Raw genomic sequence first — 19,600 nt, forward strand, 5'->3', positions numbered from 1 at the left:
TATCTTATAAGTAAAGTCGTCCCAGGAATGCAACTCAACAATATTGGCAATATCATTTTAAAGACGTCTACTTTAAAATGTATAAGGTATGTCTGAATTGTCAATATAGATGAGTCAGATAAAATTAAATTATTAGAAGAATTTTTCACTAAGTAACAAAAAACAAAATTTGTTTAATCTACTAATGTTTGTATTTTGAGAACGATTTCCGAAGTGGAAATTGAAACGTCAATATACGTATTTTAACCTTTAATTGTGGCTTATTCCCATTTAAATATAAATTATATATATATATATATATATATATATATATATATATATATATATATATATATATATATATATATATATATGTATATATATATTATATATATATTATATATATATTTTGAGAACGATTTCCGAAGTGGAAATTGAAACGTCAATATACGTATTTTAACCTTTAATTGTGGCTTATTCCCATTTAAATATAAATTATATATATATATATATATATATATATATATATATATATATATATATATATATATATATATATATTATATATAGATATATTTATAGATATATACATATTATATAATTATCTGCTTTTAGTCTTCGAGATTAATTCCTTATGAAAAATGTTTAATATATAAAAAATGATTGAATATATGTTAAGCCTTAAAAATATAGGCTATACAAAATCTATAGTTTTAAATTTTAAAATAATAGTGCAATTATGTATATTTCTCTACAATAATTTCAGCGTTTTAAATTTTTTTTTGTTCTTTTAATTAAATAATTGCTACAGAAAATTTCCCATCGCTAGATTAAAGCTTATATCAACACCTTGATTTTTTCTACGTGGAAAAGGATTAAGATGCAGTTATTTTAAGTCATATAAAGTCGTTACTTCTTCTCAGAAGAATTTAATGTTGTGTGATCATTTGGGTGTTTGTACATGATGCCATTTATAATATGTTGCAACAAACGCATAGAGATGTACTTTGTGGGGGAAGAATTATTTTACTTACACATATATTATATGCACTATAAATACTTGGAGTCGTTACTGTAGTGGATTATAACTGAATACTATTTTGCGGTAGTGACAGAAAATGGATTGGTTAAGGGTAAGTTCAATTTTTAACTTATCAATCCTAAACGTACTATCATAACAGTTATCAAATAATTGAATAAACTTTAACGTGTAGCGTGATAATTGCACTTAACATTCGCATGAGTAAATATAGTCCCATTTATTGTTTTCCAAGTAAATATTAAGATAATACTACTTTCATGTGTATTTATTTTATTTTTTTATAGCTAACGCTTCATATTTATTCTGTTTTTACTCACTATTTATAAAAGGACGTCTTCAGATAAAATGACACATATAATAATTTATAATCAAAACTAAAATTTTTAATTAATAACCTAACGCCAAACTTGTAGTTCGTGATTTAAATTTCTAACTCATGCTCATAGTAATTAACTCCTTTTCAATGAAATCTTTTTGTATGTGACAAGTTGCTCATGGTCTCCAATTTTGGTGAACTCTGTTTTTGATTAATATTTTATTAATTTTTTGACGGCACTCTTTTCTAGTAAAATGGGAATTTGTTGTTTCTTCATAATTTTTTATATCGCAAATACTACGCCAAAATTTTGTAATATGGGCGTTTAAAAAATGTATTTGCCATTGCTAAACTATATGGTTTTTTAAACATTGCTTTGTTTTGCTGCTTAATAAATTATAATTGGTTTTTTTTCAGAGTATATTTCTTTTTTATCACGTGAGGATTTATGCTGACCTAAGATTGATTTATTGGTTCTAGTTATTAGTTGTTCTGATCACTATTTTTATTTATTTTGTTTTGGCTCTGGTTTAGACTATGTAATTTAGTATGGGTTATAAGTAAATTTTTTATATTACTTATAATATATATATATATATATATATATATATATATATATATATATATATATATATATATATATATATATATATATATATATATCTTTTTCTCTTTATCACATTCATTTATTTAAATATTACCTTCCTTAGATACTGTCATTATTTGTCTACTTTAGTTTCATGTTTTTAATTTTTAAAAATGTACTACATAATATAGTAAATGTTGTAACTTTTATCTCCTTCTTCTTCTATTGCCGTCACCACTAGTGAAGGTTGGCTATAAACATTGCACATTCGTCTCTATCTTCTGCTTTTCTTAAAATTATCTGTATGTTTTACCACGTGTGCAGTCACGAATGGTTTTTAGCCAGAATATTTGTTTGTCGTCTACCCGGAACCCGCTTTCCTTTGATTTCACCCTTCATTATCAGCTGCAACAAGTAAGAAAAAAGAAGTACTTTGTTGAGTAGTTTGAAAAAAATAATACTAAGTTTGGGTTGGTGAGATAAAAGGGTCAATAAAAGACTAATGTTATTACTCGAGCTTTCAAAAATATTTAAATTTCTTTTCAATAGCTACAATAATGTATACGAGTATATTTATAATATCCGGTACATAGTATTTGGTCTTTATCGTTTTTTTTTTCTAAATAATTTTAGTGTGCTAGTAAAATAATAAATAATAAATATTAATATTAAAGCAAATAAAATTTATTCAATTTTAAAGTTTATTGATACAATACGTTCAAATCTATTTTTTCGGTCATATCCCTTATATTTTAATTTATAATTTTTTATCCTTGCAATGTATAATTCTTTGTAAGGTTTATTAAAAATAATTTTATTATCAAGAAAATATTTATTGTTTTAAATTATTTTAATCAGAAATTTAAAAAGTACAGTAAGGCCAATTGTTCTATAAAAAAAACAATATCAAATTTGCTTTTTTCTTATTATTTTTTCTATTCTTTCATTGTTATCTATACCTTCTCATAACGTTTTAATTTCTATATTTCTTGCCCCTTGAATAATAATTTTGGTCTTGTATTTTATATTTTTCTATTTCTAACTTTTTTTCTTATCTTTCTTTTTCTGTTTCGTTCTCTGTCTATTTATTTCTTAAGTATTTTACCCTACTTTAATTCTATATTATTTCTTAGCCTATTGTAACTATTGTAAGGTAAGGTATTTCCCATACTAGTATAATAGCTTTAAAGTATTCATTATATCCTGAATTTTATTTGTTCTGCTATCGTTTCACTTAATAAATTTTTTTATTTTGGTTGTTTTGTTTTTTGTATTTCTTGTTTATGCCGTACTCAACTTGTGCTTGTTTGTTTTTACTTATCTGACAGTGGTTTTATCACATCCATGTTCCTTTTCTATGATATTATCACCATAAGTGCCAATAGTTATGAATATTTCCCGACCTTTTGTTACGCGTCCCTTTGTGTTCGTTGTATTCTGTATTGTAAAAAGGCTTGCTTCTCTTCTTCATATTTTGTCTTCACTTCCTCTTTAAAACATGGGGTTTTTTTTTTTGATTTGTTAGTGTTTGTTACTTCGCTCTCTCCAAACGTTTCTGTTGCTGCTTTAGTTATGTTATTTTTGAGTTTTTCCGAGCTTTCCTTGATGTTATCGTTTTTAATATTTCATTTCCAGCGATCTTGTCTGATATTCTTTTTCTGTATAAGTATTCCGTGAATTCCGTATTTAGTCCTTCGACTCTGAGTTTTGTTTGTGTTGGTGCCGCCCTCTTAGGTGTGAAGTATTTTATGATGATTCTTACTTTACATAATACTATTCTGTGGTCGCTACCTACATCTGCGCTGAGTTGATTATTTTTAATGGATGTATATCTTTGTTGGTTATAAGGTAATCTATCATAAAACTTTGTCCACGGGTAGTATTTAATGTATATTTGTGGTAATCTTAGTGGTCAAAAAATGTGTTATTTATAAAAGTTCGTTATTCGTGCAGAAGTTTATCATTGGTTCTCTATTTACATTTTTAACATTCTTCGTGTTTTTACTTAATTTTGGGTATTACTTGATTGCCTATTCGAGCGTTAAAATCCCCCTATATTATCATCTTCCCTGAAACTTGATCTATTACTTGTTGCAATTCGTCATAAAACGTTTCCGTTATTGTTTGAATCTTGTTATTTTCTGGGACTCCGATGATGTTAAAGTCTTCCTTCTCCATTCTTATCTTTGTTGTTACAATTCTTTCTAACATGTGTTGACACTCTTCGATGTAATTTTGGTACCTTTGGTGTATCAGTAAGGTTACGCCTTCTTTGGCCCTGTTTTCTGTTGCTACTCCACTGTAGATTAGTATGTATTCACCTAATATTTTGATTGTCCTTTTCCTTTCTTTTTTTTCCTGTAGAAACAGATATCTATTTGTTTCTCTTTCAGCACTATTTCTTGGTCTTTTAAGTTAAGCGATATATATATATATATATATATATATATATATATATATATATATATATATATATATATATATATATATATATATATATATATGTATATATATATATATATATATATATATATATACATATATATTAAAAAAAGAGCTAAGATTAATATTATTATAAAAATTAATATTAAACTCACCAGTCTTCCGGGTTGAACCGCGTCGATCTCGATTTCAAATCAATAGTATACAGCATTAGTTGTACTCAGTGTGAGGCTGAATATGTTGGTGAGACCGGAAGAAATCTTTCAAATCGCATTATTTCTCACAAAAGTGATTGCAAGAATTAAAAAACCATCTTGTGCTTTGGCAGAGCATGTAATCAGGCATGTAAAATAGCAAAAGTGATAATAATTTAAACAAAAGATCAGAAATTCAAAATCTAAGCAAAATTTATAATTATATTCTTTCTTTATGATTTATATATAAAACTATGTAAAATGTCATATTTAATTCTCGATATATCTGTTAAATTTTTTCAGACATCTGTCAACGGTGAATAAATCTTCTTCTTTTTTGTTACTAAACAAAAAAGAATGTTTAAACGAAATTTTACTTTTGGCAATATAATTGTCAAAAATAAAAATTTTATGTTGGCATTTATGACATTGAGGCTTATTTGTAATTGGTTGATATTTTAACTTATTTATAAATTCAATAATTTTTGTATTAAAAAAAATGTTTTCAAAATTATAAAAATTTGTAGAGAAACATTTATTGGATTAAAATATTTTTATATTAAATATTTTTAAGATGTATTAGCAGTAATTTTTACTTACTAAACTAATTTTAATTTGGTAAGTTAACAAAAATTGTTTTTTCTTTTTAGTTCAACCTTGTAAGATATTTTGTCTTTTTTAGCTCTTGATAATAATTGTAAACACAATTGAAAGCTCGAGATTAAAAAAAATAGTATATATATATATATATACATATATATATATATATATATATATATTATATATAAATATATATATATATATATGTATATGTATATATATATATATATATATATATATATATATATATATATATATATATATATATATATATATATATATATATATATATATATATATTTTTAGTGGATTTTCTTGGGCTTAGGTTCATAAAAAAATTTGATTTGATACTAAGGCATTTTTATATATTTTTTCGACGTTTCGGCAGGAAATCCATGCCTTTTTCAAGAAGTAATATTGACTAAAAAACATTTTATGATAGACATAATACGATTTAAAAGTTAAACTTTTGACTTACCAAGCATGTAAAAATTTGTTACTAACAAGTAGACGTCACAATTAAAATAATATTAAAAACATAGGACATACCCACTAAGTCACTACATGTAAAATATATTTTAGATCTAATGTGTTGTTTATTGAAGTTAGTTTATCGTTTAAACAACCAGTTATTTTAACATCATAGGCGTTCTGAGATTGTCTTTTTATGTGTTTTTATATTAAGTTAAAATATATTTTGTTCAAATTTTTGACATCTTTTTTATCATTTATTGCATTATTATTTTTTTTTTATTTGTATAGACTCTAGAAGCTCTCTCTTTTTCCTGTTGGGTTCACTTTTTAGGATCTTGGTTTTCTCAAAATCAAATTTATGTATTTTTTCGTTTTCATGTTTTGTGAGGGCGGTTGAGTTTTTTTTGTCATATTTGTGGGAACGTATTCTTGAGTTAAGTAGCTGACTGGTTTGTCCAATATAAACTCCATCACAATTCGAGCAGGGAATTTCATATACAACATGCGATCTTTTTAATAGAGGGGTTTTTGTTTTTAATCTTGTAAAATTCTTTTTCAAAAGATTGTGCCCTTTATGAGCAACCATAATATTATGTTTGGACAGAAGATTTGCAATTTGTTCTGATAATCCTTTTATATAGGGAAGAAACATATAGTTTTTCTTTACCGTGTTGGTTTCATTGTTATTATTGTTATTGTAAAATTTATGCAGTCGCGATTTGAAAGTGTTGTCGATAAGGTGGTGTGGGTATGAATTAAGTGTTAGTGCTGTTTTTGCTTTTTTAATGGCCTGAGGTCTATTAATAGGATCGGATAATCTGATAGCTCTATCGGCGAGTCCGATAACTACTGATTTCTTTTGAGACAGGGAATGATGAGAGTTGAAATTCAGATATCTCGATGACCAGGTTTTTTTGGTGTACCATGAAGTAGTTATAGTGCTGTTTTCTCTATGTAAGGTCAGGTCCAGAAAATTAATTTGATGATGTTTTTCAATTTCTAATGTAAATTTTAGTTTTTGGTGAAAGTTATTGAATTCATTTAGTAAAATATCCATTTTATCCTCTGGTCAATAACTTCAATAAATTCAATAACTTTCACCAAAAACTAAAATTTACATTAGAAATTGAAAAAAATCATCAAATTAATTTTCTGGACCTGACCTTACATAGAGAAAACAGCACTATAACTACTTCATGGTACACCAAAAAAACCTGGTCATCGAGATATCTGAATTTCAACTCTCATCATCCCCTGTCTCAAAAGAAATCAGTAGTTATCGGACTCGCCGATAGAGCTATCAGATTATCCGATCCTATTAATAGACCTCAGGCCATTAAAAAAGCAAAAATAGCACTAACACTTAATTCATAACCACACCACCTTATCGACAACACTTTCAAATCGCGACTGCATAAATTTTACAATAACAATAATAACAATGAAACCAACACGGTAAAGAAAAACTATATGTCTCTTCCCTATATAAAAGGATTATCAGAACAAATTGCAAATCTTCTGTCCAAACATAATATTATGGTTGCTCATAAAGGGCACAATCTTTTGAAAAAGAATTTTACAAGATTAAAAACAAAAACCCCTCTATTAAAAAGATCGCATGTTGTATATGAAATTCCCTGCTCGAATTGTGATGGAGTTTATATTGGACAAACCAGTCAGCTACTTAACTCAAGAATACGTTCCCACAAATATGACAAAAAAAACTCAACCGCCCTCACAAAACATGAAAACGAAAAAATACATAAATTTGATTTTGAGAAAACCAAGATCCTAAAAAGTGAACCCAACAGGAAAAAGAGAGAGCTTCTAGAGTCTATACAAATAAAAAAAAATAATAATGCAATAAATGATAAAAAAGATGACAAAAATTTGAACAAAATATATTTTAACTTAATATAAAAACACATAAAAAGACAATCTCAGAACGCCTATGATGTTAAAATAACTGGTTGTTTAAACGATAAACTAACTTCAATAAACAACACATTAGATCTAAAATATATTTTACATGTAGTGACTTAGTGGGTATGTCCTATGTTTTTAATATTATTTTAATTGTGACGTCTACTTGTTAGTAACAAATTTTTACATGCTTGGTAAGTCAAAAGTTTAACTTTTAAATCGTATTATGTCTATCATAAAATGTTTTTTAGTCAATATTACTTCTTGAAAAAGGCATGGATTTCCTGCCGAAACGTCGAAAAAATATATAAAAATGCCTTAGTATCAAATCAAATTTTTTTATGAACCTAAGCCCAAGAAAATCCACTAAAAAAATATATATTAAGGTTCAAGAACTAAATTCAAACTATATATATATATATATATATATATATATATATATATATATATATATATATATATATATATATATATATATATATATATATCTATTAATTTACTGATGTAAAAAAATTAAAACATTTTTTTCAGATTAGTTTATTATGTATATGTATATTCAACACCTATGGTGCACCACAGGGAGAGAAAGAAGTTAAAATTATTAGTCAAACCAACGAAATCACTCCTGACGGGGGATATAGCTGGAGGTGGGTAACTATTTAGTATTAAGAAAACTTGTCGAAAATGATTTTCAATATTTTGTTTGTTTTCCATTGGGTACTTCACCCAAGATCGTAGCTATGCAAAATATCTAGTAAGTTTTCCTATGTTGTTCTTTTTAAACCTATTTTCTAAACCAGCATAAAATACTAATTAATAATAACTGCAAACCAAATATAATTTTCCTGAAAGCCAGATAAACGTATTTTGGCCATGCTAGAAGGTCAGTACAATCATCATTGTACTGAATAAGTATATATGCTGCTATATGGCTGCTGCTGTAATAAATATAAATATCGATAGGATAATATGGTAAAAGTTGCCTCAAGTAATAATCTACGGCCTAGTTAGCTCACAGATCTACAGATTTATAGAGTGTATCTGAATATCCTGCAACTGATCTGACTATAGCGCAAATAAAAAAAAAACAAACGATGAAGTGTCGTCTTCACGAAGGTTCTTAGAAGGCGTCGGGTGGTCGAGTATAAAATATTAAAAATAAAAATTAAAACAAAATATTTAAATATGTATAATTATTTATATTTGATAATTTTAACTCACTATTAAAAACTAAAGATTATGTTACCATACATTAGTTTTTATCTTTTTACGAAATCTTTATTTAGCTATTTGTACAGTTAATACCAGTTTTATCGTTTCCTTTTTTATTTGCCTATATTGCTTTTTACATGTCATTTAAAAGCTGCTAACTATCCCATAAACCAGCTTTTATTAAAAACAATTACTTTATTTTATTATTATTATTATTTTATTTACTAGTTAGTTACCTTAAATATTTTACCTCTGTTATTTTGATCAATTATGCAAATGTTTAAACTGGTTAGATCAGTAGTAGATAATATCAAAACATAGGTTAAGTACTGTGGTTACTCATTTATGCATCGGGTGTGCAAATTTCGTAATCGTTATGGTAATTGTATATCTTCCCACAAAAATCGTGACATAAACTTGATTGTATTTGCGCTTCTTTAAAATAAATTCAAACAACTGGTATAATAATAACGGCAATTAACAGTGTATAATAACCAATTGACTCTTATTTTTTTTGTAAATAAACCTCAATAATTATAATTAAAATTATGAATTTTATTGACATTTCGACTTTTGTAATTAATGTGTTTGTTGTTTAATGCCAGCAAATATTTTTTTGTTGATAACTTCATATAGCTAAGATCGTAGCTGTCTTCGGCAATTACTACCTGTTCATCCGCAAAGAAAAGTGTATATAGCATGTTTTCTTCCACCGTTTTTCCCATGTTTCTACATTTTTTTACCCATTTCATTAAGGATCTGTCCAAATAGATTTTAAATAAAGTGGGTGACAGATAGCAGCCTTGTCTTAGTCCCTTTGTTGTTTGAAAAGGAGAGGTGATTTCTTGTCCCATTTTAATTTTTGCAAAGTTTTGTTCGTAGTATTTTTGAGTGGCATTAATAAGAATTGGGTTTATTTTCAAGTTATCCATTTATATTCATAGTTGGCAGATCGGTACACTGTCATATGCTTTTTCTAAATCTATTAAAGCTATATGGGTTCTCTATTTCTCTGCACCCGTTTTTCCATCGATTCTAATGTGATTGCAATTCTAATGTGAAAATATTATCCATAGTGGAGCGTCCGGCCCTAAATCCCGATTGTTCTTCGGGTTGTTTGTCTTTAATATCATTTTTTATCAGGTTTCGTAGTACTTTTAAGTATAGTTGGCCTATAGTAGCAATCACTGCGATCCCTCTATAGTTTTTAGGAGCCGTCTTTGTGAATTTCTTGTGTATTGGAGAGATATACGATTGTCTCCATTCTTCTGGAACTTCTTCTCCGTTGAAGCATCTTTCGAAAAATTTTCGGATCATTTCAAACAGTTTTGATGATCCATACCTAATCAATTATATATTACAAAATGCAAAATCGGCTGAGAAACTTAAGATAATGGTTCCAAATACCAGAAGCTGCAAACATAAAGATAGCTTTACATCTAGGCCATGCAAGTCTCAGTCTAGTATAAGACCCTGTTAAAACCCTTAATCCTTTTGGTTAAAACTTCAGAAATGACTGGTAATAGACTAATCGGTCGGTATGAGTTGACATCTTTTGGATCTTTACCAGGTTTTTAAATGAGTAAAATTCGGGGCAATTTTTTATTGTAAAGGGAAGTAGTGCAGACTTAACATAGCATTGAAGATCATAGTGATTATTCTGTAGCAATTATGGATTCTTAAAGGACCTTACCAGTAATAAGGTCATATCCGGGCGCCTTACTGGGTTTTATCTTACTTTTTATTATCGGTTTTACTTCATTCTTTAATGTTAAATTGGGAGATTAGTAGTTTCATTTAATATGAAGCGTCAAGAAAATAATGAAGTGATTCTTCTTGTTCTAAAGGCACTACTTTGGCAAATGGACTAAATACTTTCGAAAGATGTTCTGCGAATGTCTCGGATTTCTCTGTATCAGTTCTTGCTCATTTACTTTTGGCATTTTTTAAAGGAGGTATGGCATCTTGTTGCCCTTTTACTTTTCTCGACACTTTCCATAAAGAATAGTTGGTATCTATGAACGGCGTTCATAGATACCAACGTAAGTTTGGATCCCCTTATTTTTTTCTTTTTTTAACAGATTTTTAAATCTTCTGGTAATTCTGTTTAAGTTTGCTTTGTCAATAGGTGCGTGTATGTTTTGCCACTTCATCATGAATTTCTTTTCTCTTTAATCAAGTTTTTTGCACTCGGAGAAAAAGTTATGATTTCCTTCCATATTGTCTGTTTAGGAGTAGCACTTCATCCCGTTTTTTGTATGTGAGTAGTAAGATATTGAACAATTGTTAATTTCATATTGAATGTGTTTTCAATTTGTGCTCTGTAAGTGCACTTCGAAATATGTTTCAGTTTGTTTGGTTATTGGTTAAGACTGGAGGCTTACTTCAAGTATAACTTTAGAGTCTAGGTAAATTAGAATGGGAAAACGAAAAGTAGATAATGTGTTCTGAAGAAAGGTCCCAACATGATTCTATTGCGCAGTATTTAAGAGATATGCCTTTAATTGCACAGAAATTTAAGAGATCTGATGTTTTATTTGGATCTGTAGGCCAAGTTATTTCTTCTGTAGATATACATTGTAGGTTATTTCCGATTATTAATTTCAAGAGTTGTTTACCCCTTGTTGTAATTACCCTAGAGTCCCATTCTGCTTTAAGCTGTTTGTTAACCACAGTTTGTTAATGGGAACATTTTCATACACTTTCTTTTGGTCTGCAAAAACCAGATGTACTTGGCTTCCACATTCTAGAGATTTTTCATTAGTTATGTTAGTCAAAAAAGTTATCAATACAAGATCTTCCTGGTCTAAAGTCGATCTTCTGGTCGTATTCTTAAAAATAATTTTTAATTTTGTCTCCTCAAACCCTGCCATACAGTGAAAGTGGAAATCGAAATGTCAAATAAACGTATTTTCAACTGAAATCGTGGTTAATTCGGTAGAACAGTATTTTTGTGATTTCTTTTAAACTAAAGTACAAACTTCCCCCACATAACTTTTAATACTGAATCTATCATCAGTTTTTCCTCATATGCTGCACTTTGGCTGCACTAGTTCAACCTTATTACAAAATTTAAATAAATTGGTTATATCTTTATTTTATTTGTTAATATAATTACCTCCTTTTTCCTTGATCATTCTTTTCAATTATTTTGCTATGTACTTTTCCATGAAATTCTTATTTCCTTCTCTAAAATATATCTGTTTCTTATTATTATTTTGTTTATTATTATTATTCAACATTTTTGTTCTATAAAACTATTAATTACTCTCTTATAGTTACTTCTTTGTCATAATTTCCTATTGAATTCTTAGAGGTCTTCTGTAAGATAGTCTCATTAAACTAAATTACTAAATATATACTAAATACATTACTAAATATTTCCTATCAATAATAATAAATTTTTTTTAGCTTAACGCAAGAACGTATTCTCTTCACTGGTCAACTTTTTCATTCTTTCATTGAGCTTTCATAGAAATAGATAACTAATTATTGAAGAAGGTCGTGAAAGTTGAGATAGATTGGACGTAGGTATAGTTGAAGCTAATTAGTAAAATATGCGGACTATAGTATCTGCGTAAACTGTGTTAATCAGAAAAATTGGCAGCCCAAAAAAAAATTATAAATTAGTGTTTAACGGCGGTTTGTAGGATGTTCAATAAAAAACATATTTGTCCTTTTATTAATAATATTTAAATACAAGAGAAAGTACACGTGAATAAAATTATATTCGTCTTTATTGGCCATGACTTTTTACGATGTATGTTGCTTATTACAGAGTTGGGCTCAATCTGTATAATGAGTGCGATAATATTTAGCAAAAACTAAAATAATATGATATGGACTCTTTGGCTTCCTATATTCTGGTTATTTATCGGAGTTAGTTTAACTGTGAAGTATGTTTTAACTTGACTAAGTTAATATGTTACAGTCGGTCAATCTAAAGACTTGAAAAAAAAATGCAGCAAGCTGTAGCTCCATGAATTGCTTAAAAAGATTATGAAGGACAAATTTTTATGGTCGTAATATCTAAAATTGTGTCCTTTAACCGTTGTGAAGAATAATTTTTATGGTCCTAAAATCTGAAATTGTGTGATTGACACTGTGAAAAGCGTACAGTTATTAATTATCATAAATAATATGACTAACATTATATTTTGACATATTTTTGAAAGAAAATACGTGAAAAAACTGTAACTGCAAAAAAAATATTTACAAGATCTACAACTTTGCGTTGTTCGACTACAAAAGTGCCCCATGTATTTTGTTTTCTTATCATTATTAAATTGAGGCTTTTTACAGCGTCTTAAAGGAAAATGTCCAGTTTTCCACCAAAATAAACATCTATTTTGATATTTTTCAGTCATCCACAAAATTACAGCTTCTTTCTTTCTCTTAGATTCCTAGGTTGATGGACAGTAGACTATATAGCGCATTTCTTATTTTTTCTTTTGTGTATGTAATAATTTATATCTATTTTTATTATCTTTTTCATAAAATCAAGTATTTATGTCCGTAAGGTTCTAAAATTGGGTTCTTGTGGCATGTCTAAATTAAATACAACGTTTAGATGGAAATAAGCCACAATTAATTGTAATAACAATTACATTTTACCTAAATAATTTGATGTTTCGATTTCAACTCCGGAAATCCATCTCAAAAAAGATTATTAAATAAATTAGTTGGAAAACTATATGTATAACTGCCAATAATGTTGACAATGTCATGTCAAAAAAATTATCATTGTAATTAATGGTGGCTTATTCCCATATGAACGTAGTATGTATTTATATCCTGTCTCGCAGATGTTGATTAGTTCTATTATTTATTTAATCGGATCGTTACCTTGGCCACGATTATGATTTTATACTATATGCATTATATATCATTAATCTGAAATAAATAGGACAAAGATCAAAGAATCTGAATGGAAATATATAGTAAGTGGGTCCCAGTAGATTTATTAGGTCACAGTGTGACTTTAAAGTCTCACACTGTGTGCATTTAAACAGAGATACAAATAAACACCACAATTAATTTGTAAATAAAATAAGCTTCATAAATTTTATATCCACACTAAATACACAAGACAAGAATCCGTTCCTGTAGTAGGTAAGGTATACCATTGTAACTAATAGACAATGGTGCAGTATATGTTTGACATTCCATAAAAGGTCTCTTATGTGTTGGGAACATCTTTATTGTTTTGTCGTGATGTGAAGTAAGTAACGAGCACGGATTTTTTCGTTAAAGCTATATACGGTGAGATTAGAGGTTAAAAGATAATAACGTTTACCTTGTGCACTGTGACTTACTGATATTATAAGATTTTATGCAATACTGCTAGTTTATGTAAAAGTCGCTATTTAACACACCCATGTCTACAAACAATGTAACTGAAGTGGAGAAGTGTAAATTAAAACTAAATCTAAATCATTATTACTCTACAGAGTGTAGTTACTATGTATATATATATATATATATATATATATATATATATATATATATATATATATATATATATATATATATATAACTAATATAATATAATAAATATTGCTAATGCAATAAGTTATGATGCCAAATTGGAAATTATGCTTGAGTTTGCTTGAAAATATTAGGGATGATTCAAAGCGTCATGAACCTTGATTTTACAATACATATTATATATATATATATATATATATATATATATATATATACATATATATATATATATATATATATATATATATATATATATATATATATATATATATATATATATGACAAAACTAAACAAAAGATTAGAAATTCAAAATCTAAGCAAAATTTATAATTATATTATTTCTTTATAATTTATATATGAAACTTGTAAAATATCGCATTTTGATTTAATTTCCATTAATCTGTTACATTTGTTCAGACATCTATCAATGGTGAATAAATCTTCTTCTTTTTTGTTACTAACCAAAAAAGAATTTTTAAACAAAATTTTATTTTTGGCAATTATAATTGTCAAAAATAAAATGTTTTAAGTTGGCATTTATGACATTGAGGCTTATTTGTAATTGGTCGCTATAAAATTATATTAAAATTTCAGAGAAGCATTTATTGGATAAGGACATTTTTGTATTAATTCTTTTTGAGATGTATTTGCAGCAATTTTATTAACCAAACTAATTTTATTTGGTGAGTTAAAAAAAAATAAAATTCTTTCTAGTTCAACTTTATAAGATATTTTGTCTTTTTTAGCAGCTCTTGATAATAATTGTAAACACAATTGAAAGCTCAAGATAATAAATAGTTAACGAATAGCCCCTTTTATTGACTCCAACCCATCCAAAACATTTATATATTTTTTCCAAACGAGTCACAAGTACTTTTTTTTTCTTATATATATATATATATATATATATATATATATATATATATATATATAATATATATATATATATATATATATATATATATATATATATATATATATATATACTCCCATTTTATTAATGCAAAAACTAGTTTGACTCTGTAGACAATAAAATGTTTTTGGTAATGTCGGATTTCACAGTTTCGTGTGTAGAGAGGAGTCACCAAATGAGTTAGTCAGTTTCATAAAATTTTGAATGACCAATAGCCATTTTTTGATTATTCGAACAATAAAACAAAATAAAATGCATCATTATAAAATTATACCAACTCATGGAAGATAGCTGTGATAGAAGAAGTATTTTGGTGAACAATTAATTTCAATGTTAGGTAACAATGTGATCCAACATGTTTTGTTTTCTGATTAGTGTTCCTTTACAAGTTAATGTGTTAAACACACAACCATGTTAATCGTCAGAATTACCGATTAACCATGTTAATCGGTCTAAGGAAAATCCTCAGTGATTGACAAACTTTGAAAAATATCCTGATCCAGCAATCTCACAAGTTCCAGCGAATATAATATGCCTTCAGCAAGATCGATCATCACCTCATTACCAAATCAATGTTTATCAGTCATCAACCGAATATTTGCAAATCAGTGGATAGGGAGGTGAGGATCGATGGAACGGCCAGAAATTTCTCAGAATATTATACACACATATTTTATATATATAATGTGATATACCCACCTTTAATTGTTTCGGAAATATTATGTCGTTTCAGAGTTATTAAAAAAAGTAACATTAAAAAAAAGAAAATTATCTGAGTAGAGAAATTTGCTACAACACATTGAAAAACTAATAAGCGATATGGTTTATTTCTTGATAATATAAGAAACAAAAACTATTCATGTGAAATAGAAAATGTTCAAAACGCTTGCCGCGAATGTCTCGACAACATTCTAATTTTAAATAAAAATTTCTTCTAACGTTACTTAATATCTTCGGCAAGCCAGCGTTATTCGTATTCTTAAGCCAGCTTAATTGAGGGGTTTAGTTTTGTATACAATATTTTTATCATATCCTCATAAGACGAAGTCTAATGCTGTCAGATCACGAGATGGTGCTGGCCATTACATCGATCGTCACCTCCCTAACCACTGATTTAGAAATATTCGGTTGAGGACTGCCGAACATTGATTTACTAATGGGGTGGTGCTTCATCTTGCTGAAATTATATTATATTCACTGTAATTTGTGGGTTTGCTGGATCAGAACATTTGTCAAAGTTTGTCAAACACTGAGAGTTTCCTTGAGACCAATAGCGGCAATTCTGATGATTAACATGCCTGTGACGCGTGAATGTACACTCATTAGGAAACGAAACATGTTATTAAACACACCTTTTATTTTGTTTTATTGTTCAAATAATTAATAAATGGGAATTGATTGGACAAAATTTCATGAAACTGGAGTCAAACTAGTGTTTGCATTAGTTAAATAGAAGTGTCTATTGTTTGTCTTATAAAAGCCGTTTTTAATACCTTATATTGAATTCGGTACAAAATAAAAATAGTTAAGATCTTTATGACGTTTTGAATCATTCCTTATATTTTTAACCAAACTTAAGCATAATATCTAATTTGGCATCATCACTTGTTGCATTGGCAGCTGCTTTTTATCTGCCTTTCATGTCAAAGCTCGCGAAAGTGCTTTTCTATTTTACTAATTATCCCTTGAGATATAGACTGCAAATTTGGAAATGTTTTATAAAATAAGCGAGCAACATTCATTTATGTTTGTATTTGTCTTCATAACCAATCATATGTAGAATTGTTACTGTCATGTAGACAGAGAGATTTGCTAAGATCAGAAATAAACATTGAGTGTGATGTAACAAATTTTGCAATAATACTAAAATTACTTAACATTTCCAAAACGGTTTAAGATAGGTATAGGATATTTTACATGAGATATGTCTAGAATATTCTGAGGAATCCAAACATTCCCTTTAAGGTTCTTTTAATAAATCGGAATCTAGGAGTTGTTGAATGGCAATGCTCTTGTGACTTTGTTTCAAGATAAGAAAATAACATTGCGCTTACGGAGATCAGTGTTGCCAAAACTCTCAGGCAAGTGTTGCTATTAGATTGTCGATATATGATTCATTCTAATCAGAGCCGTATTCAGCACTGTGTAGTTGTAGTTAATTAATTTCACTAATAAAAGGATAGGTATAGTTGAATACAAAATATTGCATTATAAATACTTGTTTCTTTAATTAACAGATATAAGTATGTAATTATTATAGGACTAATAAGAATAGTTAAATTTTACTATTGTTTAACATTACATATTTATAAACGCCTTAGATAAGATATTGTATAGGATGCAATCTTAATAGAATAAAGGCTTCGCTAGTTTAGTTTACCTATATGCTGCCGAACAATGGACTTCAAAAGAAAGATAAAAGATAGATGTGTTTCGAAATGCTCTGTCGGAGATAAACGCTTGCGCTTACGGATAAAATCCCCTGGGAGGCCCGAAAAAAAATAACTTAATACTAATACAACTAAACTAAAAAAAGACTAAGAACACCACTAACAGAACAGATAATAGACTAATTTAAGCATGTTTTCGATGAAATGGTTTCGAGAAACTTATCATACAGCGAAAGGTTGTATGAGGAATGTAGAAACAGATCTAAAAGATACACCGAGCATATTGTCGCAACGATAGGGTTAATTCCTAAAATTATGATTAACGATACCTGCAGCAGATTAACCAAGTTGTTGTATACATATATACATATGTATATATATATATATATATATATATATGTGTGTGTGTGTGTGTGTGTGTGTGTGTGTGTGTGTGTGTGTGTGTGGGATGTGTATGGTATTAAAGAATTAATTAAATAACTAAAGTTATATTTTTTCAGTTTTCAAGCTGATAATGGAATAAAAGCTGAAGAAACAGGTACCTTAAAGAAAACCAACGATCCAGAAAATCCTCAAGTTATCACTGCTCAGGGAAATTATGAATATACTGACAAAGAGGGTAACAAAATATCACTCACATATGTTGCAGACGATGAGGGCGGTTTCCAACCACAAGGAGCTCATTTACCAACCTCACCTCCTATTCCTCCAAATATACAAAAAGCTTTGGATTGGATAGCATCACAACCATCAACGACTGAAAGAAGTGGAAGAAAGTAAACTGCAGCATATATTAAGACATAACTAAACACCCTCATTGCATAATACTCTGTGATAAATAGGTCCCTTTTTCCAAGAAATACGATTTTTTTACCGATACTGGATTGTTTTGTGACTTGGCATATGAGTTAATCTATAGAAATATGGACATACTATAATATTAATGTTGTCCTAATTTTTAATAGATTGTTATTTAATGTTGTAATATATTTTGAGAATAAATGCTTACATTTGCAAATTTAAAAAATGATTTTGTTTAAATGAAAATTAATGTACCGTCATACACCCAGTGGATAAGTGAATGCTCAGATAAAATGAAAAGATGTATTAGAATAAATTTTTCTATAATATAACATGATATTTCGACAACAGACGTATAACTCAAAATATACTCATAACCATATACTCTTAATGAATAAGAAGGTATAAAAGAAAAATAGATAGTATTTTATAAAATAGATACAAATTACGTTAACTCCATCCAACAGAAAATAAATGTTAAATCAATAATTTCAAAATAATAGATCATATTAATAATTTAAATTTAGTTTAACTAAAATTACTAGAAATATCTCCTAAATACTACAGGCGATTAAAGCGCATTGTTAGATACTTTGAATCTTCTAGCTTCTTGGATTGCCGTAGTATCTTGAAGTCTAATATCATGCTATCTGTACTATACATTCTATCATGACTAATCTTTCTTTCTCCCGCATTCTACAGTTTATCAAAAATACCTTGAGTTGAGACTTGGCGATGTTGCCCTGCTGAGTAGAAAAATGATAATAGTCTAGGCGGGATCTGTTTTGGATTGGACATTTTCCATAGGAAGCTATTTTTTTGCTGGAATCCCTTCAGGATGTGCCCAATATCGATAATCACTATATGCGCCAGTCGCAAACCCTATGCTAAATTTTTTATTTAACAAAATCTGAAAGCAATTGAAAATTTCTCATTTTTTGCTCCTATTTTCGTTTATAATTCGGAAAATATTGATCCTAGAGAAAAAATTATGAGAAGTTAAAAGTTTCGTTATTCAATTTTATACAATATTTCGTTAGTTAGAAATTGAAAATTTAGGTAATGTTTGTTGTTGAAAAAATAGCAATAATTGGAAAAAAAGTACAAAAAAAAATGAAGTTAATCCTTTAAATGTTTTCGACTTTCTAAACTTGTATTGACTTACAAGCTCCATATTCCGCCTAGAAAAACATTTTAATATGTTTAAAACGTGTGCTAAATTTTATTAAGATCGGTCGGA

At 27.9% G+C, this 19,600-nt stretch overlaps 1 protein-coding gene across 1 annotated transcript; it reads left to right on the forward strand.

The window, feature by feature from the left end:
* The first annotated feature begins 974 nt into the window (after positions 1–974).
* On the forward strand, positions 975–18,586 carry LOC140448455 (endocuticle structural glycoprotein SgAbd-4-like). Its single transcript, XM_072541533.1, has 3 exons — positions 975–1,112; positions 8,088–8,203; positions 18,060–18,586. The coding sequence occupies exons 1-3, from the start codon at positions 1,098–1,100 to the stop codon at positions 18,337–18,339; spliced, it is 411 nt and encodes a 136-aa protein (XP_072397634.1). The 5' UTR covers positions 975–1,097; the 3' UTR covers positions 18,340–18,586.
* The last annotated feature ends 1,014 nt before the right edge of the window (positions 18,587–19,600 follow it).

This window comes from Diabrotica undecimpunctata, chromosome 8 (genome assembly GCF_040954645.1).
Source record: "Diabrotica undecimpunctata isolate CICGRU chromosome 8, icDiaUnde3, whole genome shotgun sequence".
NCBI lineage: Eukaryota > Metazoa > Arthropoda > Insecta > Coleoptera > Chrysomelidae > Diabrotica > Diabrotica undecimpunctata.

Excerpts from the sequence above, each read along its gene's own strand:
- LOC140448455 (XM_072541533.1), top strand. Across the intron at positions 8,204-18,059 it reads GACGGGGGATATAGCTGGAG|TTTTCAAGCTGATAATGGAA; the intron begins GTGGGTAACTAT and ends ATATTTTTTCAG.